The 26,776-nt window shown below is 40.1% G+C and overlaps 2 protein-coding genes across 18 annotated transcripts in view; one reads left to right on the forward strand and one right to left on the reverse strand.

Moving 5' to 3' along the window:
* Positions 1 to 3,815: 3,815 nt before the first annotated feature.
* Positions 3,816 to 26,245, reverse strand: LOC111243752 (uncharacterized). 9 transcript variants are annotated; one of them, XR_015322048.1, is made up of 25 exons: positions 26,083 to 26,223; positions 25,620 to 25,758; positions 25,388 to 25,457; positions 25,008 to 25,046; positions 24,312 to 24,436; positions 23,507 to 23,722; positions 23,124 to 23,294; positions 22,543 to 22,746; positions 21,775 to 21,958; positions 21,213 to 21,345; positions 20,714 to 20,861; positions 20,165 to 20,307; positions 19,525 to 19,722; positions 18,708 to 18,894; positions 17,913 to 18,093; positions 17,601 to 17,817; positions 16,770 to 17,031; positions 15,723 to 16,460; positions 13,562 to 13,664; positions 12,818 to 12,943; positions 12,267 to 12,379; positions 11,534 to 11,625; positions 5,833 to 5,941; positions 4,767 to 5,157; positions 3,816 to 4,520 (listed from the first exon to the last, which is right to left on the reverse strand). XR_015322048.1 is itself a non-coding variant. In XM_022789784.2 (22 exons), exons 2-22 carry the CDS (start codon positions 25,728 to 25,730, stop codon positions 11,593 to 11,595), a joined length of 3,702 nt encoding a protein of 1,233 aa, XP_022645519.1. In that variant the 5' UTR covers positions 25,731 to 25,758; positions 26,229 to 26,245; the 3' UTR covers positions 10,938 to 11,592. The 9 variants fall into 9 exon arrangements, 3 of the variants coding, with proteins under 3 accessions (XP_022645519.1, XP_022645517.1, XP_086837369.1); XR_015322046.1 differs by having other exon boundaries at positions 3,816 to 5,157; XR_015322049.1 differs by lacking the exons at positions 4,767 to 5,157; positions 5,833 to 5,941.
* The window catches only part of LOC111243754 (uncharacterized), a 32,057-nt gene continuing 9,992 nt past the window's right edge, over positions 4,712 to 26,776 (forward strand). For 4 of the 9 annotated variants that reach the window (XM_086981244.1, XM_086981248.1, XM_022789786.2 and 1 more), the window contains exons 1-8: positions 4,754 to 4,888; positions 6,428 to 6,513; positions 7,015 to 7,182; positions 7,532 to 7,756; positions 8,141 to 8,398; positions 8,622 to 8,677; positions 8,963 to 9,090; positions 9,367 to 9,454. In XM_086981244.1, coding sequence (XP_086837370.1) covers positions 4,759 to 4,888; positions 6,428 to 6,513; positions 7,015 to 7,182; positions 7,532 to 7,756; positions 8,141 to 8,398; positions 8,622 to 8,677; positions 8,963 to 9,090; positions 9,367 to 9,454 — 1,139 coding nt within the window. In that variant the 5' untranslated portion in view covers positions 4,754 to 4,758. Of the gene's footprint in view, positions 4,889 to 5,872; positions 5,919 to 6,425; positions 6,561 to 7,014; positions 7,183 to 7,531; positions 7,757 to 8,140; positions 8,399 to 8,621; positions 8,678 to 8,962; positions 9,091 to 9,366; positions 9,455 to 26,776 lie in introns of those variants that run through there. The other 5 variants (XM_086981247.1, XM_086981245.1, XM_086981246.1 and 2 more) reach the window with 5 other exon arrangements.

A 26,776-nucleotide genomic window follows, 5' to 3' on the forward strand; every position in this document is an offset into this window, starting at 1 on the left:
TTTCTTAAAATTGAGGAGTCTTCGTGATACGAAAATCAAAGTAACCCGAGGAGTACAAAAGTCAAAGGGGAACCTAAAATAAAGCCTTTAACAACGGCTTCAGTGCAATTTGTGTTTACTGTTTATTTACAATATGGGAACGCTGGACTGCCTAGTTTCTCTCTGCGAATGAAATTTGAAGCGCCCTATACCGCCGATGTCATGCTTAATGTTATGACGGCTTCAATTAAGCGGTGTCACATAGAACAGTGATTCATCTACCTGGCGTATTTGCTTAGCGCGGCCAAGGCCATGTCTCAATGGCACTGTCTTAAAGAAAACACTGGGCAGGTGTTCAAAATAATAGTGAAGCCTATATGCGTAGCGCTACTCAACAACGAGTTTAAAGATGCTGTACAATGTCGCTACACAATTTCACACATAACCCTGAAACTCATAACAGAATATCTGATTAGCTAAGCAACTCCAATACCCTACTTTGAGGCGTCAAATACGATCGCAAGATAGACCAGACAGAAAATTCTATGGAATGTCGTCTGAATATCGAGCGAGAAGTTTATAAGGTACGTACGGTTCGTATAAGTGACATTTCTGTAAAAAATAAGCCAGCACAGGAGCAGTGTTTGGTTAAAGTAATCATTCGATAAATAAAACAAGACAAAACAGCCTGTTATGCGACATAATTTTCGACAATTATCTGTATACTGCAATAATGCACTAATGTACAACCAGAGATTAAAAATATTTTTTATACAATTTTTTAAGGAAATTTTATAATACTAAAGCTCCAGAATGAGACCGCGAAATCATTTACAGACAAATTCGGATAAATATTTATATATATATATATGTGTGCTTGTCTATAAATAATTTTGCGCTTCAACACTGGAACGTTAGTATATACTGGAGAGACCCAGAAGCCTGACGCCTCGCCTATTTTTTTTGTTTATTCATTTCGGACTCGTTCATCGAAGCTACCGAGAACCATACGCGGGCACATATGAGCAGTGATCTCTATGCGACTACCCTGCTCCAGCGAACTAACCCGTTGCTCTTCTCTAATGATTTGATCAGCTTGTTTTAATATACTTAGCTTTGCTTCTCTCATGATATGTAGGTTTTGGTGTGTTTCTACAGTGTAATTACGGGCTTTTTTAATGTAAGTTGATTGACTTTGTCCTCGGAACGCACGTGAAAAATGTCGACCATCGGCTAATCTCTAAGGGAAGTAGGTAAGTCGAGTAGGGTAACTGCTCATTCTGTCCTCGCTATCTCACTCAGGCTTAAACATTTTTTTTCTATAGGAACTTACTACATACTTTATTACCGATTATTACGATCGGTACCCAATAATAATTTTTCTTATATAGAGTCCCAGTTCTAGAATTTGAATCACCTAAGTGGAAAAAAAAGCCAACGCATTCGGTTTTTTTTTTCTTTTCGCACTGGAACATTCATTTTAGCTACAGGAAGATATATTGCACGTTTATTTATTTCGCCGAAATTTATCGATTGTTGTAAAGAATTGACATTAAAATGTGGCACTTCGCATAAAAAAAGTTCCTGAAAACTTCTTTTTATTTTTGAAGAATATTGTTTTTTTATATTTTTGAAGAAAGTTGTTCAATACAATTGCTTCTGATGCCAGCCACCGCAGCTTTCGATGACATTTATCAAGAATTCGTACAAAAAATAACTCTTGAATAAGCTAATGATGCGTCACCACCCCACTGTCGAGTCAGCGAGACGAATCTTTGAGTGAGCTTTGGACCATTTTCACGAGATACCCATTTTACAGCAATTTAATTTAGCTTAGTATAAGCTTTCGACTGACGTTAAAGATAATTCTCCAGATAGACATTCACGTAAACAGTGGGTTACTTTTTTGTCATTAGAAATTTTTTATTCGAAAATTTCACCTAAATATAGCCTAAACCAGCCTTTATAACTCTCTCATAAATACGTCTGAAAGTTTGCTGAAAAAAAGACGCTTAAAAAAGCAAGCATTCAGAAAAACAAAAATTTTTGCCCAAATCAACAATAAACTTTATGGGATGAAAAACAAACTCTCACAGTAGCGCAGCCCTATCCTCAATGAATCTCTTAGGACCCGCTAAAAATCAGTCCAATTGGAATACTTTCTGGGGGGTTGAATCAAGGCGTACGAACAAAGACAGAAAGTTTCAGTAATACAGTAGGCGAATCCGTAGGTATCGCTCCGCGCTTGTTTTGCCCTCGATTTATCTGATTTGTTAATATTTATGTCCAACCCGACATAAGCTATAACGATTATTTCGAACCCGAAAACTAAAATTGGAGGATAGGGATGTGCTTTGCATCTCATTCAGAGCGGCAAGAACTCTTAATAGATTTCAATAACAAGTTCTTCCCCTACAAGAACCTCCAGAACATTCGACTTTTATTTCCTCGGTAGGAAAAATCTTCTTAACAAAGATCACGCTACAAATTAGCCCGCCTCGACCTCTATAACTTTCATATAGATGTGTGTGAGAAAATCCTGCTGAAAAACCCAAAATTTGCAAAAAAAAAGGACCAGTTCCACCAAATTTGCACTACGCTCTATCGAAAAACTACATGAACTGTCCCCAAGGAAAAATGCTCAACCAATCAGCGCCATTCACGAGGATCTCTATTCCGGATAGTACTCTAGCAACCTGCCATAAAACAGCCCGACCCGATCACCTTAAAAAATCGATTTGAGCCGGAAAACAAATCAATAAAGAGATATGCGGTTTCAGTTGTACGCTATTATGGACTAATCTGCAGGCATTTGTCCGCAGACCCGCGTTTGTTTTACCGTTGATTTATCTGATTGGATACTATTACAGCCAACCTCCTTTAGCCTACGTTACCTATACATTAGCCTTTATTCCATTACCAGCCTGTATTTATTATACCATCAGCCTGATCCAATATGTTTGTCAGGGAGCTTCACTAACTTAGATTTGCTTCTCTCGATATATTTTTACTTTAGTATATTTCTACAATATAGTTATAAAGCCCTTTACTGCTGCTTGATTAATCTTGTTCCCGGAACGTTTGTAAATAGGGTCGGTCGACCTCTAAAATACGCACGCGAATCAAGCCGGCTTTTGGTTGATTTTTAATAGATAACGCCATTGATAAAGTCGGCGAATCTATTGAATCTGTTCTTTGTACGTGACCCAAGCTTCAGAGCTTATTTTTTCTGTTAATAACTTATACACGTTACATTAAATTAAGATTGTCTCTGTTCAAGAAAGACGTCACTAAAGGTTAGAAGTTTTCGAATCTCCGTTTCTTAATAAGTAATTGCAGAAACTACTAAATAAAGATAACTAAATGTACTTGACTAGATAGATTATTTCGCTTGGTATATTGGTTCTATTTTTAAAACGTTACGAAAGCCATTTTATTAAACGAAGATCTAATAAACATTTTGATGGTTAGATGTGTTTTGGTTGACGCATTGATTCTGTTCTGGGACGTCGCCAAAACTTAAAGAGAGAAGTTTTTTTGGCTTGTAACTTTTTTTGCTTATTGAACTTTTACGACTTTCGACTTCCTATAGATACAAATCAACTGGACAACTTTTTAAGCAATGTAACTTAAGACAACTGCCATAATTCCGGACGTACTAATACAGCACTATTACCGGATGCTACCTTGAAGCGTTTTTCGCAGGAGATCTTAGCTAAGGCATTTCTCAAACAACTTAACCCAGACTATGGTACACATATTAAGCTAGACGCACCTGCAGAACAACAAAACATAGCATAGTCATCCTTTTTGGAATGAGATTCATTGGTCTCGAATACTGAAATTGCATTTATCTGAATTTTATTGACTCATCCAACATACTAGATACAAAAAAGTAGTCGTATATCTACGTGGTAGCTGTTAAATCAGAAGGGTTCGATCAGGCGATATCTTAACACCGAATTTGTCTGCAAGAACGAGCCCACAAGCATGATAGCCATTTCTATTGGCATAAACGACTACGTGTACTGATAGTGTCACAGAGCGCCGTTCGAGTGGTATTAAGAAGCCATATGCGGCGGTCGACAAACTCAATACGCAGCTTTACCTCTGGTGAAGACCCAGTAGTGGCTCTCCATATCTTTGACCAACGTAGAAACCACAGAGATCACGATTACTGCGCTTTGGCGTACAATGTCCAACACTTCCGGCAAAGGGGGAGACATCTTCCAAGCTTTAGGCAATGAGTGGCAGGCAATCTTGAAGCGCTAGCAGGCGGCCGGTGACAAGCGCCGACTCTGCCTGTAGATGGCGCCTCCGCTACCGCAGCATATTAATGCAACCAAACCCGGTACGGCCGCCATTGGTCACTACTTACAGATATATGAAGGCTCCGGTAGTGGAAATGGAACATTGGCGTACGTTTAAGACTGGTGGCTCTTTGGAGAATCGCAGAAGGGCTTCATATTAAAGTAGCGCGCTTTAAGAGTTGAGTTGAGTGCTCGTGATTCATCGGTTACCACTAAGTACAACGGCCTTCCCTGTTCAACCCATATAATGTATTTGACAAGTTAGTGAAGGAAGTACTATACTTCATAGAACTGTTAATAGAGTAACTCCAATTTTGTATTGACGTATTAAGAAAAAACAAGTTTGAGCTGTCTGAATACGGTATAATGGCTATACTTGAGTAGAACAAGTACCGTGCAAGGTATTGTAGACAAGGCACTGAATAGCAGGGTACCTATAGCAGACATGCTTAAGTAAGATTGTAGAACGATGCGTACCACAAGTATAAGGAAGTGGTTAGGGGTAGCCGTAGCATGTGTGATTTTTTTATGCTCGGGAGTAAGCTCATCGAATGCAGAACCCGGTAAGGAACTCGACGACTTCGAATTTGATGACGATGGTGAGAACGAATATGCGTTGATCTATTTGCATGAGCTCCCGCTTGCAGATTTTCGTTATTACTGTGCTTATTTGTGATTTGCTTTCAAAAACAATTCTAAACATTGCATTTGTATTCTATTCGATTATGAAAGCGAGGTTGCATTGGAGCATCTTATCATTCAAGTCGTGGTACAGATACCGTCAAAGCATATCGACCTCGAACGTTGATTCACGTGTTCGGAGGCTCACGGTTTTTGTTTATGTGACTGCATTCTAGCCTACTCTCCACTGAAAAGCATGAAAAATCGTATCGGCCGGTCACACGCTGAATGTGACGATGACTTGTGCTATTATCTTGCTTTCCATGCGTCCCGCTTTCCTAGCACAGAGTCTTTGCTTTTTTTTCAATTTGCTTCATAGAAACAATGATACCGTCTTCTTATGTTCATCCTCTCAATTCAAAACTCTACAAGGCGCAATTGATCACATTTTTAACGAAAAAAGTATAAATATCTATTCAAAGCTTGCTTTCTCTAATGGTTAGAGTATATAGTTTAGTAAATTTTATTATTTGCTAAAAAATTTAAAAAAAATACCGCTGTTTGTGCCACATTACAGTTGACATATTCCTATAACTGGGCAGGTTGTTGCCTTAAAATGCGAGTACACAGGCTACCTTTTATATAAGGGATAAAACATTGCAAACATTAATCAAAATGTTAATCAGCCACTGTTCCATAGCAATTAGTGGTAAAGAATCTTTAGCTTTCACTCCTGTTTTGTCTCACACGTTACGGTCCACTATGAAACATTTAAACGTTACTAATCCACCATCTAACGCGCGCTGCATGTTCCCACGGAAAGTTAGGCCCAACCTGCTATGATAAGACCCTGACCCCGAAACCTTATTATGGAAGATTTTCACAAACAAAATAAGCGGCCTTTTGTTACAGATTTTCTCACTTGAAACTGCTTTGAATATTTGTGCTTATTGCTTTCTCAGTTCCGAGTCAACGCAATCAACATCCTATTCCCCAGCGAAAAAGTTGGTCTGTAATGGCATACATGCTTTCTGCAACAACACAAAAGGGCAAAATTGTTTAGTGAAGGATTTTTTGTTAATATTTATACTATTTTCTGCTTAGAATATACGTATTAACGATCCGTTTGGCTTGGTGAAGTCATAAACTTAATGAGTCTTGATCTTGTCTGTGCAATGACGAATTTCAAAAACAATATTGTTATCATCTAATTAGTCACGTTTACCCGCGATCAAATTAGTATCCGAGTTGAGCGATTCTAGAAATCAACCTTAAGTTTATTGAGTAAATATGTGCGAGATAATAGACCAATATAGATATGATGTATTGAGTATTTCTGCATTTTCATCGCAGTGCGTTCTATAGGTTTTGGCAAGTTGCAAAGTGTAGCAAGATTGTAGCGAAGCACGTTGAAAGTGTGTCCCTTAACAAGTTGTCATTTTGATACCAGTCCCTGGCCTTTGGGCCTTTGTAAATGCCTAACGTTTTTCTCTGTCACTATTTCTCACTGACTGTAGAACTCGAAAAGCTACCTGAGGAGGACGAGACTCAAGCGATTCACTACCGTATCTCAAAGGCTATCAACGATTTGCTTCAGGACAAGGTTCCGCTACAAGATTTTTTCCTAATTCTTAGATCAGCGTTACATATGTACGTTTTCTAACCCTCTTTACAATTCCATGTGAGTGTTCTGTGCAAAAAAAAAGCTCCAAATTATGGCAGAGGGATAAAGAATGCGATGATGCTACGTTCTCCTGTATTATTTATTGATTAGATGATTCAATGGTGTCCATCCTTACTAAATTACTCTCCTTTTTTAGTTAAAACAGTAACTTAAAAATAGATTATGTGGATTGATTAAGTTGAATTTTATTTATGAGGTGTATTTGAATTGTCTCTTGTATAACAACGTATATGATACTATGCGATAATGACCGTAACACGAGTTAGCAGCACAACCTTTGTAATATCTTAGAAATTTGGCTGCAGATACATCTGTTCCAGCATAATTTTTAAAAAGGATAGTCTGTCTTTTACAACGCCTCAGAATAACATAAAGTTGATTATCAAACACAGCTTAATTTCTTCCTTTGCTTATCTTTAGGTCACTCGCGAAGAGCTGCTTAACCCTTCGGCCATTTTGCGCCGTCCTCTCACAGACCCTCTCGTAATCGAGGACATCACCATAGATCAGCAAGATATATTTAATACGATTCTGGCCAGCTTTACCAACATGCGCGTCAGGGGGCTGCGAGCTGTTGAACTTGATAAGGTTAATGAAGTTCTTCAATGCATTCTTGTGTAACGCGCTGCTACATTGTAAACCTGATTGTAAAGAAGCAAACTCGAGAAGATTTTTTTGAAGCACTGTGCCACGGGTACAGAACTCGAACCGGATACGGGACTGAAACACTATAACCCAATGTCTACTAGACATGGCATAAATACATTATTTTCAAAGGCAATCAAGTTGACCATGTATATTTAAAAGGTAGTGGAACAAGCTGTTGCAAAGTTTAGCTATCTTGACAGCTATAGACTACCCGAATTGAATTTCCTGACATCACTTAGATGGGCGATCATTGCAGTCGTAATACCCAAATGGAAACAAATCATTACAGGTGGTAGCGAACATGTCCGGGCAGAACGTTCGAGTTGAAGCATCGATTCCGCTGGTGGAAGTTACAGGGAACTACAATATGTCGGCAAACGTCGCAATGTGGGCATTAGAAGGAGCTGACAAACTTCTACTAAACATAAGCGACTTGCAATTTTGCGCCGAGGCATACTTTGCACAGACATCCCAGGGAACACTGGAAATAATCGACGTCAATGCTACGTTGCAGGTAAGGTTTATTTTTGTATCTTGGTGAAATTTTTGCCTGTCTAAAATCTATGTACTAGAGTAGAACATAGAAGATAATAACAACAATAGATACGAATTATGTACGGCGGAAACTTGTTGGCGATGCGGTCCGATAGCAAAATTGGCGATTTAAGGTTGTTCATTTGCTCTACAAATCCAAATGTAGAAAATTTCAAAGTGTACAACACGGACATCGAAACGAGATGCACGAGGAGTACTCGAGTAGCCTGGTATGAAACAGTAAGCAGAATTCAACACCCTAGCTTGACTAGTAGCTATAGAACGCATGGAAAAGCAATTAGTTTGTAATCGGCTCGTGCGGTAGAAGGTTCCTCTACTTTAACGCAAATGTCATGACTTTTAGGCATACACAATTGATCTTCATCTTTTCGGCCTTCCGTCATGGGGTGGATCCCTTATCAACCTGTGTTCGGAGGTCATCTTCGAGAACATCAAAGACGGCCTATTAGAAGATTTCCGTTCTGGTTTCAAACAGCGCGCTAATGCCGAGCTTGAAAACGTAAAGATACCGCTTGACTACCAACAGGATGAAAGAATGATTGACACTCTTCTTGCCAAGACAAACGAGCATATTCGGGCCGGCAAAAATGAACCCCTTAAGGTAGATGAACCGATCGACGTTACACATCTCCGAGTCTAGCAATGCTTCTTCACGAGACATTTTTCCTGGACTCTTTATTCGATAGGAGCGTGTTTTATTATGGAAAATGATACGTATGGCTGCGTTAAAATGTGTGCGCTATGCTCGCCATCGCTGCGCCAGCTTCTTCTACTAAATAATCTGACTATTCTGGTAACACGCCAGGTATTATTTTTGCTTTCAGTTACCGCCATTCACCAATCGGATGAAACAAGATCTTATTTTGATGTCGTTCCAAAGGTAAACTGAAAGCACACGTTTTCGTTTTGCTACATCAGAATCAACCTAAGCTCAGACTAAGCAATAAGAGTCTTCTTAAAAAATTTTACCGAAAACATAATATCGAAGGTCCTTTATTGTACAGCAACAATGTAATCCCTCAACATCAACGAAGCTTACTCAGTAGATTGCGTCTGGAACCCGTTAACGGTAGATTGCAACTTGATGATAAATAGAGCAGTTTATTTCAACGCTGGAACGGTTCCGCGTACGTATCGTACAGCCATATTAGTAACTTTTTTTCAGTGAGATGCGTTTAATTCGAGGTGTTCTCAGTGGGTTATCTTCGATGCGAAGAACAGGAGACGTTCTAGCAATGTACGCTAATAGAACGCTTTCCCTCATAGTTCACTTCGGTTTCGATCGACTCATAGGTGACTATTGCAATGAACATTTACACACAGATTGACTCTATTTAACCCACACGCGCGCATATAAACGCGAATATGTATATTATATTTATATATATATATATATATATATAAAGCAATTAACCTTAAATATCAAACTCGACATGGTATGTAGTCGCGCGTGTGTGCCTGCATATTATATGTACATGGTACTACTTCTCAATGTGTCACGAATAAGCTTAAAACGGGTGGTAGTGCATAATTGTACATTTCACTTAGTTCTTTTGCACAATATGGCAGGTAGCTACGATTGGTACGCGCATATGATGGGCGTTGGTCCATCAGGATCAGCTGAGATCACCGTGAACGACATCGCCATTCAAACGGAGTGAGTACTCACGCAATGAGCTAATATTTTTTTAAGAGGATATTGGAACATCTCGTTCGGGAATGATCTCGTTTATGATCGGTATGTGAAGAACCGATGTGAAGTACAAGCCTTTCATTTCACTTCATCCGAGCCAGCCCTGAACAGCCGAAACTACTCTACAACACTTTAAAATATATAAACTTATATAATATAATAAAATATATATTAAATGGTACCGCCTTGATGGTATAGTCGCGACCTACACACACAGGTTAGCTGTTCCTATTGAACCTGATATTATTTAGTGGACATAATCTTTAGTCACTTTCGTGTTTTGCAACGGCCAAATCCTCACTTCGCTTGCGATGCGGACAAACTTGTGTTGGTCCGTCTCGTTCGAAAGCTGTTTTCCCTTTCAGACTTAGAATGAATGAACTAGCACATGTACCAAATATTGTTTGCAATCTCGCAGGCGGTATCATACCATCTGATACACTAGTAAGTGGAAGTAAACATTACCACTGGGTATATCGCCCAAATGTGGACTGGATAACTCTGCGAAATAGACCTATTTGGGTAACGAACATTGACAACGGGTTTCAGATTAAGTTTGCGTCTTCGAAGACGCGCCAAGTTTGCTCTACGTTCGCTCAAGGTGCATAGCATCGGCCAGATTGACACGAAGGTCTCAGGTGTGTTAGCTGTTATCCTTTTCAGGCGGTTATCGGTTCCGTATTCGATTAATACGTCATATATGTAATAGATCAGAATTTTCTCATTTCGTTTCTCACCTTCCAGGGCTAGGCAGTGGTGACCCAGCCACAGAAATAATCGCAAATTTCCTAAGCTATGCTTTCCGGCAGCGCCTAGCTGATTGGGTAATGGACGGCTGTAGAGCTAGCCTTCAGAAGCAATTAGATAAAATTCAGATTCAAATATTGGATTGATTCAATCGAGTTCATTGTGTTTAGCCATGACACGTTAATACGTTGCAAGGAGCGTAACGTTTCACTTTGTCGTGAGATGAGATCATGATGGGTTTACGAACGCTGGTCCCTCAGTGGGGGAACCAATCGAAAAAGCTCTTCGATGAACTATCAACATCGTCGAACACAAAAGTCTTTGCCCATGGAACGATAGATCGGCTGCGGTAACGAAACTGAATATTTCCTTAATAAAATACCATACAGCTCATTTAGAATTTCTCTCGTGTAGTCTTTTTGGCCGCGTCATTGGATGGTTCGATACATAAAACGTATCTAACATACGTATACTTGCTTGGTATAATGTACGGCGTTGCTATAACATAGAGCAGATGTTTTTTCTGCGGCAAATGTAGCGTATGAGTTGATAGTAATATCAACTTCGTCCGGACGTAGCCATATTTCGTTTCTTATGTGGACTATAGCTTATTTGAAGAGGATTTCCTACGTTACATTGTTGTACAAAATGCGGTTTCTCGATGCGTAAATATATATGTATTGAATGACTACAAGGTTGATTCTAATGATTGCTTTGGTATCACTCATCTTCATTTTATTTACATTTTGTCGTAAACACAATAAAAGTCAACCACAATCATCTACCACGGTTGCCAAACAAACAAGGTTGTAAAGCATATCAGGAAACGTGGCGTCTGAGACGACCTGTTATTATTATTATTATTATTATTGCTACCTTATAATGAAGCTACACGCACAAGATGCTTCTGCTCGTTCTCACTCGTTCAATGATTTCGCATTGATCGTTCGATCCACGAAATCTAGTCTTCTTTTTAGTTATCATCTGTTCATTAATATGAAAGCAAGGGTTCCTATACTAATGTCTCATTTCATAGATTATTTAACAATGGCATGATGAATTGCGTACTGAGCAAATGCGCTACAGTTCCATATACGCAAATGCTGTTTCAACAAAACTCGGCGGTTACCATTACGAAAGCTCACTTACAATCGCAATTCTACGAACCCCCCTAACACTATTGGGGATTGTCTGTTGACGTATGCTTAAAGCTGTACGTCTAATACACGCTTATTATTAAACTAGACATATGATTAATTTATATAAAATAATACAACGACAAATAAGATGACTTACACTGAAAACTATAACAGCTTTGCGAAGTCAGCGTAAGCGGGATACAAGATCTAACAACTTCAAACGCTTATTACGGGTTCGACAAACGTAGTCTGAAACAAGAATAAAAACAATAAGATTTTGCTAGAGGGTGGTCAGGCAATTGGACATCCGGAGGAAAGCGGAATTTACAAACACAAACATTATGATATATTATCACCAATTTATCGGATCATTACTGCTTCATAACGTATTAGCATATCTTCAGGTGCCAGAACGTTATTAGCTTACACGTGAGGAACCGGTTGACGAAGCCTATGTTTGCCTCGCGAGCATAGCTTGCAAAAGACCTACGACTATGCGATTCTAGATGTAGATAGCTTTTTTTTCATTTACTCTACTAGTGAAAGTGGGTAATAGCCTTCCAGCTATACTGGAAGCCCGAATACCCGCCAGCGTAGTGGCAATTTTTCAAACCAGCTTCGGCAAACGTTTCAAAAGGTCTGACCCAGCTCTACGCGTAAGCAAAAAACTTCCTAACCCAAAATAGGACAAGCAGACTACAAAATCGAATGGCACGAAGCGGCGTACCATCTTCCTCGAGATTTCATGATGTGTTAGATTGCAGTTGTCCAAATCCCTTTACATATAAACGCGCTAAATTGTTTATGCCTTAAAGAACTGTCATGACGAGTCGACGAAAACAGTTTATAGATCTATATATAGCTTTCATCAAGCTAGCCACTATTCTTACCCCATCGTAGCGAACGACCTTGTGCACTTGGTCAACAAAGGAGGCCTTATCCGAATCGAATCGGTGACTGATAAGAACCACCTGAGTTCGGGTTGATATGTCCTTGAGGAGCTCTAGAACGTACGTTAGATGAACAAAGCAATGTGACAGGTATTATGTTTTATTAATGCCCATATCAGGCCGACCCGCCTACATGCCACAGTAAACGCCTAGGTATCCATACGTATTATTATATAATATATATACATACATGGTCTTCATTTAAACAAGACGGTAAAGACTTTTCACTAGCTCTTATTAGCAAACACTTAACGAATCGACCTGAAGCGTACAAAACTGTTGATGAACACGAAATTTTATTCTATGTCGCAACCGTCCTGTGAGCCTTTAGGACTTAGAAATGATAAATTCAAGCAAGCCTAAAATAACTGGGAAAGAAATAGGCCTACGTTGTTTGACGACTATTTGTCAACTATAAATTGTTATTGTACTTTGTGCATGTAACCCACCGACATATGTTCTTCTATGTACGTAATCATCTGTCAACAAACCTGCAAGTCTCGTACAATGTAGCTCGTCAAGGGATGCATCGACTTCGTCAAGAAGTAGAATTTGCTGTTGACAAATGCAGCTTCCGGCCGTCGCTAAAACCAATGACATTATCGCACGTTGACCCCCTAAAACGTTTCGATATAGAAAATAATTGATAATGGTGTTGTTAAAAATCATATGACGGATGATCACTGTCCTCTACCAGTAAAAAAGTATCATTGCATCATATATATTGCGTACGATTCAGTTCTGGAAACATTTTAAGAGTGTAATTCCTCCTTCTACGAGTGGACGACCTCGTCCAGGCCCCTTTATAACCTGTCTTCTGTTCAGATTAGTGTCATTGAACAAGCTCGTTTACAGATGCGGTGGAGTGTTTTTTTTCTAGGAAAAAACGTGCCGGTGATTTTGTACTCTTCGCTGCGAAAGCAACATCATCAACTCTATGTGTGATCGAATATGGGCGTTGCATTGAAATGACAATTTAATGCTCTCATAATAACAACGATAAGTTCTTAGTCTACGACGTTCCATTGGAGAGCTTGTGTTAGATGGCTGGCTTCGTATAGTTGGCCTAACATGTGAGGCTCATGGTGATAAGCAACATCGAAAGTCATAGTACGAACGGATGCGCGATACCTCAATGAGCGCCCTTCCGTCCAGGACAGTTGATAATGTTCTCCGGCAATATGCCAATATACAACATATTCTGCCGAAAACGGGAACCAATGTCCGTGTCATACCTGAAAACATGTCAATACCACGAAGCGGCTCAGTTGGTCCAAACCTGGCCTTAACCTCTAATGACACCAAATCACTTTCGTTCTCACTTTGATCTCCTTCGCCCTTGAAAACACAAAACAAATTGAAATATTATATTTACACTTGATCACCCATACGTACAAATGTACACATATTTAATTGGGCCTATCGGCAAGGAGCACGAAGAACACCGTGCAAGGACAATGCTATATTTCCAAAGCTTCAAACATTAACCGGAGGACAATAAATGTTGCTAGAATGAACGATTGGTAAAGCCAGATCTGCTAGAGGTAGCAATGACGATGTCTATAGACTAGCGTTACTGGTAGAATTAAATTTCATAGTTAGCTTAACCAAAAACATATATAGTTTTCTGAAATTCGTAAAGATCTTTCCTAAACTTATAGGACTGATAGGTGGTACGGTATGCAGGTTAGTTTCCCGTTGACACGACGTTTTCTATTGCATATCTTAAATTATATATCTTGCCTATTTGACTTCACTTGAATAGCTGCTGTTGAACGGAAGAGGTGCTTTCACAAATATCGGCTTATAGGAGTAACGTGTTTTCGATTGCCTGTGTTTCATGCAAATGATAAAAAACTGAATCCTATAATAATCTACCAGCCTCGAATTTCCTTTGAAAATATTTTTACTTTGTACTACTCGTCTTTATTTTATTTATAAGAAGAGATAACTGTCCACAAGAAGTACTTCCAGCGCGTCTTCCTATCTTCTTCTTAATTTTTATCGGCCAAAAATAGATACAAATCGTCAAACACTAAACGCATTGCATATTACCTTGGTTTATCATATAAAATAGCTGGCAAACGAAGCGTTACGAGAGGTGGCGAAGTTACATCAAAAATAGCTCAAGGTTTAGGACGTTCGTTTGAAAATAAATATTGGCTTGTCAAGCCTTGCCAGGCCCTACCATAGGAAACAGATAGAATTTGTTGCATTCAGCATTTCTGATACGTAGTATAACCTACAAATGCGACACTAAGCAAGTCAATCAACGGTTCTGGTACAACAGAGTGGATCTACAAGGACATGAAGGAAAATCTCTTCCAATTAAACATGATGCGGATTTTTTACCACTACCATAGCCGAAATTCGTAAGATAGTTTCATTCGTTTACCTATTCCTTTTTTACAGTGACAATTTTTTAGTCGCTAAACAAGATAGAGCAGATTAGCTCGTCGCAGGTCTGGCGAGCATTTGTCTAAGCAATCCGCAGGGATCCAAGCTCACAAGCTCTGGCCTTTGGGACTTCTGAAGGTCAAAATACAGGACTTATATAGAAAGATATTTTTGCAAATCAGTTGTTAGAAAAGTCGACGCTCAATAAGCTAGATGGTAGATCAACGTGTATGCTATAGAATGACGAAATTCGCAAAGATAGCTACAAAGAATCGCCAATGCTATATGTTTGAAACAATTGTTTAGGTATCCCGGTTACAGTAGACATAAAAAGGGAAAACTCAGCATTGTGAGATGTGAAATGGAGTATAATCGATGGACGGGTGGAAAGGCAAACGAACGTACAGCTCAGCATATAGGGAACATACATACTACAAAAAGAAATTAGTGTATTAAACAAAGGACAGGCAGACGGTGGCAAGGGCAAAAAGTACTGTTTTTGGCCGATAGTTCGTATAGATAAGCGCTACGAATTACGAACAACAGACCTGCGCGCGGCAGGTACGATCCCTATTGCGTGTTCTGTTGATAAGGGTATCGAGGCGCCATACAAAATCTACGTATAGAAGATTGGTGCAACGAAGGAAGATTGAGTACATAGGAGAAAAACGACACGGCTGACATGACTGTTATAATTGCCTAGTATTAGGAGTAAGACGGTGTTGCATTTAGAAGTGAATCTGAGGTTTTCCATTAGGAACAGCGAGGGCACCTCATCCACCTGGATACAGTGAAAAGCCAGCGCTTTAAAAATGTGTAACGGACATTTAAACAGCGCACAGATCGATACTAGTTTGTGTAATCGCCTATCCTGCTTGTTGGGTTCCGACGTATGGTGCTGCGACAAAACGAAGGTAACTACACAATACATAGTTCTACCAGTTCTTCCAGCATGCACAGTAAGGTCCATGTCGTGACTATCGCTAGCGTGTAAATTACCTGACTAGAATAGACCGGTATCCACGTGACTTGACCCTGCGGTACAATTGACGAAAACACCTTTTGCATCTGCTCGCCGATATCAGAAAGCGCCGAACGCTCAACTGCTCGTCGTAACTGAATGAAATTAGTCTCAACCATGTCCAGGCCTGTCTCAACAACATATCTCAAAGCATCGTAGAAGTTTCGATATTTCTCTAGCTGATCAGCGAGTTTGTCAGCCATCGTCTCATCCAGCAAAAATGACTCAGCCGGAAATTCTAAAAGTTGTTCGCACAGGTCTTTTAGCTGGGTTCGCATTTCTTCTTCTGTAGCAACGACCTCTTCGTCGTTCTCCTTGCTTACGTCGTCACTTGCTGTATCATCTGGGTTTCCACCTAAGTAATTGTACCGACCCCTTAGATTAGTTAGCCTGGCACGCATGGCTGTCATCTGATCTTCGATCATTCCTACACTGCTTGTATGAATGTCCCCCGTCTCGATAGCCTGTGTAAGCTTATTCTCGGCGTCGATCGTGTCGGGGATACGCGATGAGAGGTCGGCTAGCCGGGTCTCGTAACCGGCAAGCCTACGATTAGTCTCAGCTATGTGGCGCTTTATGCATGTGATCCGAGAAGCGGCTTCCCCGATCAAACTGTCTTGATATATCGCCCAGTCATCGTACTGACGCAATAATTGTTCCTGAAGTCCAATTCTCTCAGATTGCAGTGCCGCATGCTCCACTTGAGTGTTACCATGCTGAAGCATAGAAAACAACAGATTATTCCAACCGTACATCATACTACGCAAGTTTCTGAATATGAACGTCTGCTTCTTTGGCATGCTTTCAAAGCGGCATACAACCTGTCAGGCTCAAACAGCAATCACCGCCCGGAAGCTTCTTTATCATATCATATATACAAGTGTTATGTATATGTATTTTAAGGAAATTTCGAGACAAATGGCTAATTCCGCTACTGCCGTCATATCCAATTATATCATACTGAGGCAGCATTTGATTCGTGACAGCTTTTATAATACTCAGAAGCTCTGAACCATGACTAATACCTGTTCCATAAAGGAAGTCAGCTCGGCGTTCAACTGGTGGAGTTCTTCCGCAATGTCTTTGAGCTCGGTTCGGAGTTCGTCTTCCGAGTATTGCTCGTCCTCCTTCGCAAGACGACTGACCTCGTTCACATAGTAATTCCTCATCTGCAATTCCTTTTCAGCCCTTTCATAACGGTCACCGTATATCTTCATTATATGTTCGTCTATGATCAGCATTTTTTCCAGCATGACTTTCCGGTGAAGAACATTCACGTGCTCATAGCTAGAAGAAGAAGAAGAAGAAGAAGCTATTCATTGCTAATATAATGGCATGCATAATGTTTACACGGCGAACAACAACAACGACGCCTCAGTTAGCATCAATAGATCTTCTATCAATATTTGACATTTGAACGGAACGTATCGTCATGTTGCAAAGGCCGATTCTTTCCACAACTGGTTGCACACCGTGTTACATCGGCCTTGGGCCGTATTAGCGGCTGTTATTATTAGGCACACCTTAATCTTGACAGTGAACGCGTCGTGTCACAATTATGAAGCAAAAAAGTAACTTGCATATTGATTCTACGATTGCCCCACCTTTTTTTTTGGCAATTTAGTTACAGAAGACATAGCAAGGTGATCTGTTGTGCGGCTATAATCAAAAACGAACTTAAATTCTTGATACAATATAACCGTGGTTATATTGTATCAAGAAACTATACTGTGGCCCATCAGTCACTACCAACCCAAAACAGCGCCACACTTTTTGACTAAATGTGGAGTAACACCGATGGCTCGTACGGGCCAAAACTTCGTCACCTATTTCGCTAATGAATATACAATACAAACCTTAATTCAGCGATGACTCCTCTTTCCGTAGCCAAGGCCGACTGATTATTGGCTAGTTTTTCACAGATTTTCCGTTCATTCTTCTTGTAGATGGCAATCCTTTGATTAGGTGCATGCTCAGTACGGCTGAGCCGCTTGAACTTCTCGTATATCGAAATGATATCGTGATATGGCGAGCAGGTACGAGCCGTAACCCCATGTCGAGTTATGATGTCTCCTACGAAAATGACAAAATTTGTTTATTCTTAGTGACGTGAACTCCTCGCTAAAAGAACCTAAAGTGAAGAGAGTTCCCGTTATGTATACACTCACCGGTGGGACTGACAAATGTTAGTTTCGAAAATCGCCTGTCGTCGAAAAGCTGCAGAGTGTCTTCAATATTTTCTAATTCGTAGGTTTCTGAGCCCAACAACCAAAAGTTACGCAGTTCAGCCGCTATAATCTGGAATATCTGCGACCTCAGCTTGGGACTTTTCCTGAACTCGTCACGGTCCTGATACGAAAAAATGAGGTAGTGAATTCACGTTAAAGCCTTGTGTTGTACGCGGCTAAAATACATTGTGATATTTTCCATTTTACAAAGGTACCTACACATCGTTTAGGGCCGTACTTTCCAGTTGACTGTTAACTTATGCCCTTTTCATCTGCTGCACTGCCATTCGATTAAATTCAGCCCAGCCTGAAGTACGAATAGACTGAAGGTAACTATTCTATACAATTTTTCATGGAGGTCTCCTCAAAAAAAGTGTTTCAGATGTTGTGTCATTTACTGCCGTTAAACATCGCTTGATGACGGTTCCACTAAATAATAATAATCTTAGCCGACACAGTTTCAAATCAGGTGATTGCATAAAAAGTTAAAACTGTTAAAAAAAGTTTTTTTATGGGACCTCTACCGTAATGGATCATCTATGTTATGTCGACAAATGAACTAATATCCTAATTCTATCCTAGTCACTTACCTACAACAATTGTTCGACCTTAACCGATTCTGTGTAAAAGGTTTTTTTCAAATTGCTTATCTTTCGGTAGATGGTTCGATGCAAGACACCTTTAATATAATCCTGCATATTAGTTACTTGATTTGAATACAGCCCGTGTACTTACATCTAGAGCAACATAATCTTCTAAAGGTGTAGCCCCTGGGGGACCAGCTGTAGACTCTTCAGCTCGTTTATAGTTGTAGTTGTCAAGAACGATCACGCGTATAGATTCATCATTCAGCTGAAGCTCAACCAGCACCTTTGCGAAGAGGTCTGCTATCTCAAGGTTCGGGACCACAAAAGAGTATAGGCTGCAGAAAACGACAGGGTAAACCGCAGCTGAATAAGAAATCACGCTTCCTTTTGATCATATATGGTTTGACCTTTAAACGTTGACGTACATTAATAAATCACATCATGGCCGTCTCGGTTGAGATTCTCAAGTATCTAATCCATATAAAGCAATAATGCAGAATATAGACCTGAGCTATGTATCACCAGGAGGTCGAACGCAAATCGAAAAAAAAAAACACGATTTTGATCATCTGATGGTCTAATATTATCTCATATATGGCATTTTCAAACTCAAGAACCGACTGCCGAGTACGGCAGGAAAAGCCGTAAAAGGACTGAAAAAAATATCTGCATAAACGTTCTTTGAATTGCTTGCTGTGTTGCTTGTATTCCAATATGGTCTATTTCTGCGCGTTAAAACTGAGTACAATTCTATTTCGTCGACAGCTTTAATTTCTTCTTTTTTAGGATGTAATTGAAATGGCAGACTCGGGTTGAGGGATGCATAGTCACTGAAGGAGCAAGCGAAGGCTTTCATATTTGCCTTATTCCCGACGGGATTCTTCCGTTCTGCTCCATTTGTCTGTGTAGGAAAAAACACCTCCTGACGTTAGCCTAGGAATTACTCAACAAAAAGACAGACTTACAATTCCTCAGCTGCGCGGACAGCAACTCGATATGCTTCATCTACGTGAATAAGATCCAAGATGCATCCGCAGAAACCGTCGAAATCTTTGTAGTGACGAAGACGTTCATAAATATCGGGAATTCGGAAGTATACGTTGGCCAAGGGCCCCATAGCCGCAGCAAGTTGCTCGCGTGCACTTTCAAGTTCGAAAGATGAGCTGTAATATGTCCAAGCCATTATGAATTTCCTGCTGATACTAGCAATTCAATTGGCACCGACGTACTTTATACCGTTTATATATACATATGTAAACTTCATACCGATGTGTCGCATCGACAAGGTAACAACTAACAAAAAACCGCACTTGAATCCTTACAAATAAATCATTAACACGTCCGATGAAACGGAATTACGGTTTAGTGGGCTTTGACCCAGTGTTTGTAGCCTTACGTAAATACATAAATAAAATAAAAAAAAAAAAACATGTATACATTTCAAGTAAGCGTACGACAAAGGCAGGCAGTCAGCAAATGTGTGCTTAACTAAAGGGTAGCCCACATCTAGATACATGTGTATTGCATACTGCATCTTTCATTGAAAAACGGATGTTTAAACATTTAGCGATGAGTAATTTCAAAGCAGTGCAAAAACTTGTGGACCTGTTATTGGATATTTTGATAATCTCCGAAATAATTAGTTGATTTTCGTTGAGTAAAAGATTTCGCCTGTCCTGTAGGTCGTCCTCTGCCGAGCTATGCGCCCTGAGTTGATCCTGAACCGTTTTTAATTTTTCACCTAATTCCTAATAATACCGAAAACACAATTATAGGTTAGACAAAGTACTACTTTAATCGTACGTTTTTTGTCACGGCATTTTTTCATTTATAGCGAGTTCCTTTGGTTTAATGAATTTGAGCCTACTGGTTAATTAGGAACAATGGCACTATTGTTATATAGTGTTTTCCCTTTTGAGACACTCGAAGAACCATCTCGAATTAGGGCGATAGCATGTATTGGAGAAGCCTTGACGTGTCTCTCGACACATCTGTGTGTTCGATGAGCCCTATCATTGGACGCGTAAGAAGTGCACCTAAATTACCTTCGACTTCTTCATATATATATATATATATATATATTCCCTTCACTCTAAAATGTACATATAAATAATACACTCTGAATAAGATTATTCATTTCAATTTTTTTCATACCTTAATTGTTCTTTCCTTGTCGTGTTTGGATGCCTTTAGCATATTCATTTTACTTTTATACTTGGGTATCATCATTTTTAAAGTTTGCGTTTCTCTAGTGATACGTGCATCCTCCATACTGTCAAGCACACCTTGTTCTCCGTGGGTTCTGTCGGTTAGAACAGAGCAGAACGTATATAAAGTATTAGCAATATATCAATATATTCAAAGCCCCCGTCAAATCGCTTTCAAATTATTGCATGATTTGACCTCTGTGCTACGATACCTCTTTGGTGTTCTTTATACTAGAGTAAGGGGCTGGGTTTTTCCTTCGAGAACCTTTTCTCTACTACATGCACTTGTGTATAGCAGGAGTTCATTTTGATAAATAAAGCGAAACGAAGCACTGCATTTCTAGTAGAACACCACTTAATCAAATTATATTTGATTTAATTTTTCGCTGATATCTGATCTTATTACGATCCCCATTTGTAGCAAGAGGGGTGTGTAGGATGCTAACCTTGCAGTCAGTACCCGGATCAACGCATCTTTCCTAGCAGCTTTCGTACCTATCTCGTCTTCGAGATCTTTGATCCTTGACGCCATCTGCTGTAACGAATCCGCAGATTCGCTAATCTGGGTCTCTAGTGAACCTAGATGAGTAGAACCATTGAACAAGGTTACGGTTTTCGTCGTGGCATGGTTAACTTGTTTGGTATGTCAGTATCCACCGTCGACTCTGCTAATGCCGACGCTCGCTTCGAACGACCTGATTGTCCTTGATAGAGCTGCATTATAAGTGTGACTTCCGTTTTAAAATCCTCACGATCATTTTTCAATACGTAAACCAATCTGACTTGTGAACGATAAGAAAGCAAGTTGACCTATGGGAGACCTTAGACCAAATTTATGTGAATCATCGAACTATAAAAATCAGCTCTATGAAGCACGATCATTTTCGACATAATGCGCTTCATCGTCTCGCCATTTGCTATTTATGCTAGCTTTTGGATAGAGAAAGTGCTTCGCAGCCTATCATAGGATATCAATAGCATGAAACATCGTCACATAAATGAACGTACGGATTTTGCTCTCCGTCGATTGGCATTTGAAAACGTCAACGCGCAGTTTTTTCACGTAGGTTTGTTTGCTGTTCAGGTCGTTATTAAGCGTGTTTAGCTGATTTTGCAAGATGACCAACTGCTTCCGTATGAAAGCGCCCTCTGCCCCGTAGAGTCTAGCGGAGCTCAGCTGCGACTGGAGCGCCTGAAATTGAACAGACTACTTAATCGGCAAATTATACTCAACCTGTTAATGACTAGATAAATTCATAGGCAACCTAAACGTTGACACTAGTTACGCACGTGAGTGTTGTTGTTGTTATTATCGTTTCTCTGTAATAGAGGAGGAAGATTCTCGAACGCTAACAACAAACGCCGGCGTGTTGCCGATTCATTCGCATGACAACGCACTCAGTGTATCAAAATTCATTGTTTGTATACGATTGTTGGCTGTTCAAAGACAGAGGAACGTTACGTAGCCGTCCCGATATTTCCGCTGTGGCTGTGTCCCGTATCAGTCGATCTGGTAGATCGATTATCATATTAACTATCGAAAAATGCGAACACCTACTGATACTCTGTAAAAAAAATCCGATTTCTTCAAAAATGTTCCGTCCGAATGTCTATAAATGATCTCGTCACGTTCTACCTTGTTCTAGTGATATAGCTGCGAGTACTACTAGTTCAATAACAAACATAGGCACACATTTCGCACACAAACGCAGATCTCGAACAATGGACAGGATATATCGACAGCGCACAACGAAGGATGGTCACGTGCAGAGATACCTTGCGTGTACTTAAGATTTCTTCTAACGAGGTTGCGATCGGCCAGTAAGATTTGGAAACTTGTGATAGATCAAGCTCAAGCTTAACGATTTGACTCTTGAGCGCCCGCAGCTCATCTCCATTAAGCTGAAGTTCCAATTTCCGCTTCTGTTTCTTGAGTGCTAAATACTTCGCTTGCAGTGTGCTTGCATCCTTGAGTTGTTTCTGTAGGAAATATGTACGTTTCGATGAATAAGGATTGCGATTACCTATTTACGATTGTTTTCCTCTCCGAAATCTTCTATAGCAATCAAAAGGGCCATACTGTCTAACCTAATTGTCTAGCACACTACATGGTAAGTAAACGCAAGAAGACCCGCCAATGTCCTTTACACTTTAAGACAGCTGATTTATGGACAGAAATTAGGATGAAGAAAGTAAACGAACCTTCATTTGACAAGAAATTGCTACTGCAAACAACTTTTGAGGTACAATAAATTGCTTCGAGAAAGCAGTCTAGTCAATTCAACAGGCATTTAGTTCAACAGACAGCTCTTAAAGCGATAACACTTTAGCGAAACATCATTCAGGAAACGTCCTACCAAGATGGCCTCCGCTCTGTCAATGTCCTGCGCGGCCTTAGTGACCGCCTCTGCCCCAGATTCTCGGATGTGTTCGGCCCATTTTTGCCAGTGCTTCCAAACAGCAGCGTCGACCAGATTGCTCAACTGTTTCATAAGGGTGCCGCTCTCAAACTCGTCTGATGAAAATGGCTGTGAAGGAACCACCATTAAAGTCGCTATCATTTAGTTATAATACGCGTGCGTGAACCAACTTTTTTTTTATTACAAAACAGAACCATCAGATAAATGTGTACCTGTCGGCGTCTACCGACACGACCGATAACACTCTAGTTCTAATTTATATTACCGTACAACAGTGAATTTACTTTCATTAGGCTCTTAAAAGATGCTTATATCAACACCTGATTTTGCCGAATGAACTGAACGCTTTTCGTTGTGACGCCGATAGATCGCAGCCTTTCGTGCAGCTGCGCGAATGTGACGTTTTGGCCATCAATATTGTAGAGGATTTGCAACTGGGTCGAGTCTCGGTTAAAGTGAGCTTCAACGCGAATATGGTGCTCTCCAAGTTCTGCAGAGCCCGGAGACTGTTGTGTGTTTACGTCACCGAGAACGATCTATTGTGAAAAATCGAACGACGAAAGTTTACTCAAAATGGTCAGCCCGGTATGTCAAATGGGACTGCCCATGCGATATCAATGCATTTGGTGGCATCAGTTTGCCGTTAAGGATTGCTTCGGACGTCTGGCCCCTGGCGCGAAGCTAAGCGGCTGATTTCAAACATTTTTCTTTTTTTTCCCTCGGTATAGTAAGCGTCACGCCTGCACTAGCACGGGGCCATCTGACTCCGACACCTAACAGTAAAGAAGCTCCCATACGTAACCAATGCAAGATACCCTTTTTGGGTGATTATTTTCATTTGTTGTCATATTCTATGGTGTACTAATTGTTCCACGCTCTACTCCCAGCTACACCTGTGGACCAATTGGCGAATTATCTAGTTAAGCGTCTAACAGGAACCCAATGATTGGCTTACGCAAAAGACATTTGCGAAGTGGACGTTACTCTATCGAATTTTTTTATACAATCTTTAACACTGACCTCTTTATTGACACCTGCCTGCAAAATTGCCGTATGAGAAAACACGACTCTAGGTAGCTTGACATAATAAAACTATTATAATTTGAACATAGAAGTGCTAGGTACCTTAAGCACGGTCGGTTGTTGCTGCTTCCCTGAAGTAACAATTGGCGACAAGAACGTCGTTCGGGCATTAGAAAGAGCTGACTTTTTATACGATGTCTGTATAGCGGCCAAGCAAAGTTCCACGGCTGTGAGGGACGCATGTTTCCGCAAACGTAAATCCACAGTTGCAATCAAAGTTTTAATGTTATTAATATCGGTTACCTTGCGCTTACACACTAAACTTACCGGATCACTGAAGTACGTCTGAACCATGCTCTAGGGTATAACTTAAATAGAAACATCTACTCAGCTGAACTCTAATACGAAGAAATGTGATGCCCGTAATGTGCGGATCGTGCGAGCTCGATGCAACAGCCCTATATTGAGTAAATGAGCCTAGTAAATTATATCGGATTTGTAGAAAAATATCACCTATGGTTGACTGGCTAGCTCATATGGGCGACTCATAACTTCGTAGCTAAAAGGTAAAATACGTCGTATTTAAATAGAACTCGGTCGATGACATAAACTGAGAACAGCTGTATGTATGTACCACATCTTAGCTTACGCTGATCCTAAATAAGCAGGAAAAGCTAATTAGTGGTTTACAAAAGTAAACCCATAGCGAAACATATAAACGTAGCCCGTGGCTAGTTTGGATTAGTGAGATAATTTACGTTGAATAAATTTTGAGTAATTTTAAGCGTTTGATCTTACCTTTGATAATGCTGCTCTTTCCCGAGCCGTTCTGCCCAACTGAAAACCCACACAGTGAACAGCTGGGTCTTCAATAAACAACTTCTACTCATTTTGTAAATTGTTCAGCGTCCAAATAATAACGTGACCGTATAATTACATGTGCAGCAAAACTAACAGTTGTATTGACCTGCCCGCGTCTATCGCGTTGATCTGTCTAACCAGTCTGTATATACGAATCGTATGAATTCAAAAAGACTTCACCTAAAAATAGAAACGTTGCCCATTCTGCCGATGCAAGCACGACTGATTAATCTACTGTTCTTCTTCCACTGTACAATTCTTTATAAACACTTATGTCAAACACTTTTATTTATCTATTCGAAAATTAATCTACCTACCCAGTAGATTGATGCCGGGGTGGAACTCGATTGTTGTGTCTGCGAAGCTGCGAAATCTTTTCATTTCGATCTGAAACGCCGTAAATTAATAAGGCACATCGGAGAAGACTGTTGTTTACGCGTTTAAGCCGGACAATCGCATGTTACTTTGGAAACAGGACGTGTTCGTTCGTGACGACTGTTCTAAAGCAATGTATGAGTGCGATACCGCTGTTTTAGTTGCCATACAAACCTTTTTTATGTATACCCTATTGGTCGATGGCTCAGCAAGACTACCATCGACGCTAGTTTGAGAATCTTCCGCAAATCTCGTTCTCTTCGGAGCTGGGCCATTGGACATCATTGAGGTTTATTGGCTACAGTAACGAAACCTGCATGATACGTATTTATCTATTAATTAGATATTGCCATAGGAACTATGAAAAGAGAATGTGTTCTTCACGTACATACCTCGTTACAGCATCGTTTACTCAATCCGTTATGCGGCACCTATTTGTGGTAACCGGCCATTTTGTTTCAACACGGCGAAATTTTCACATAGAATTATGGCGAGGTGAAAACTTATAGCAAACAGCATTTCAGAAAAATCAGCGAGTAAACATGTCGATCTTCTAGTACAATCATATTGCTATATATGCAATCTCGTAATAGTAATTTAGCCTTGGCACTTTTATTCACAGATAAATTATTATTACCTCACACCAGTTGCTACATCCACAATTGTATACGTTTAAGTTCCGAATCGGCAACCAAATCAAGCGCTGTTACACAAAGAAGTTCGCACAACCGTCATCATAACTTATCTATATGCGCTTTCTCTGACTGACCTTCGCGTACCCACCGTGAAGCCAATTGATGCAGATGTTACTGAAATCTGTTTGAGGCCAAACTCAATGAAACCTGACGTGCGAGGAAGATGCATACGGAGCTACCATCTGACAACGTGCGCAGGGTCTTGTTGCTGACAAGGAACTGCTGCTGGTGCCTCGTTAGCTTGCTCATTACCATTAGAAGCTAAATTAAACATGGCGTGAAAACCGAAGAACGAGTCAATTCTCTTGCTGGATGCCCACAATTTGCGAGCTCTTCTAATGCGGCCAAGTGAGAAATTGAACTTGCCGCCTGAAAGCAATGAATTAAAATGAGATTCAATAATACCCCTTCGAAGTGGTTTAAAGATTTTCCTTTACTAGCCAATTTTTCGGTCCTATCATTCATTTGTCATGAATCACGCGGACTCGAATTTTTATGGTAGATACGCAGGAATGATACGTCGTGAATCTTTTGGGAAAGTAATTCTGCGGCTGAAAGATGATGGTGAATCAGCTTCAAGTGCTGAACTATCATTTCTAATCTAAAATGAGCCAACTGACCCTTGGAGGCTACGAA

This window comes from Varroa destructor, unplaced genomic scaffold, assembly GCF_002443255.2.
Source record: "Varroa destructor unplaced genomic scaffold, Vdes_3.0 BEIS01000002.1, whole genome shotgun sequence".
NCBI classification, from domain to species: Eukaryota; Metazoa; Arthropoda; class Arachnida; order Mesostigmata; family Varroidae; genus Varroa; species Varroa destructor.

Excerpts from the sequence above, each read along its gene's own strand:
- LOC111243752 (XM_022789784.2), bottom strand. The coding sequence starts at position 25,730 with ATGATGTCCAATGGCCCAGCTCCGAAGAGAACGAGATTTGCGGAAGAT. Across the intron at positions 25,458-25,619 it reads ATAGGGTATACATAAAAAAG|ATCGAAATGAAAAGATTTCG; the intron begins GTTTGTATGGCA and ends ACGGCGTTTCAG. Across the intron at positions 18,094-18,707 it reads AAGATTATGTTGCTCTAGAT|GACCGTGACGAGTTCAGGAA; the intron begins GTAAGTACACGG and ends TTTTCGTATCAG.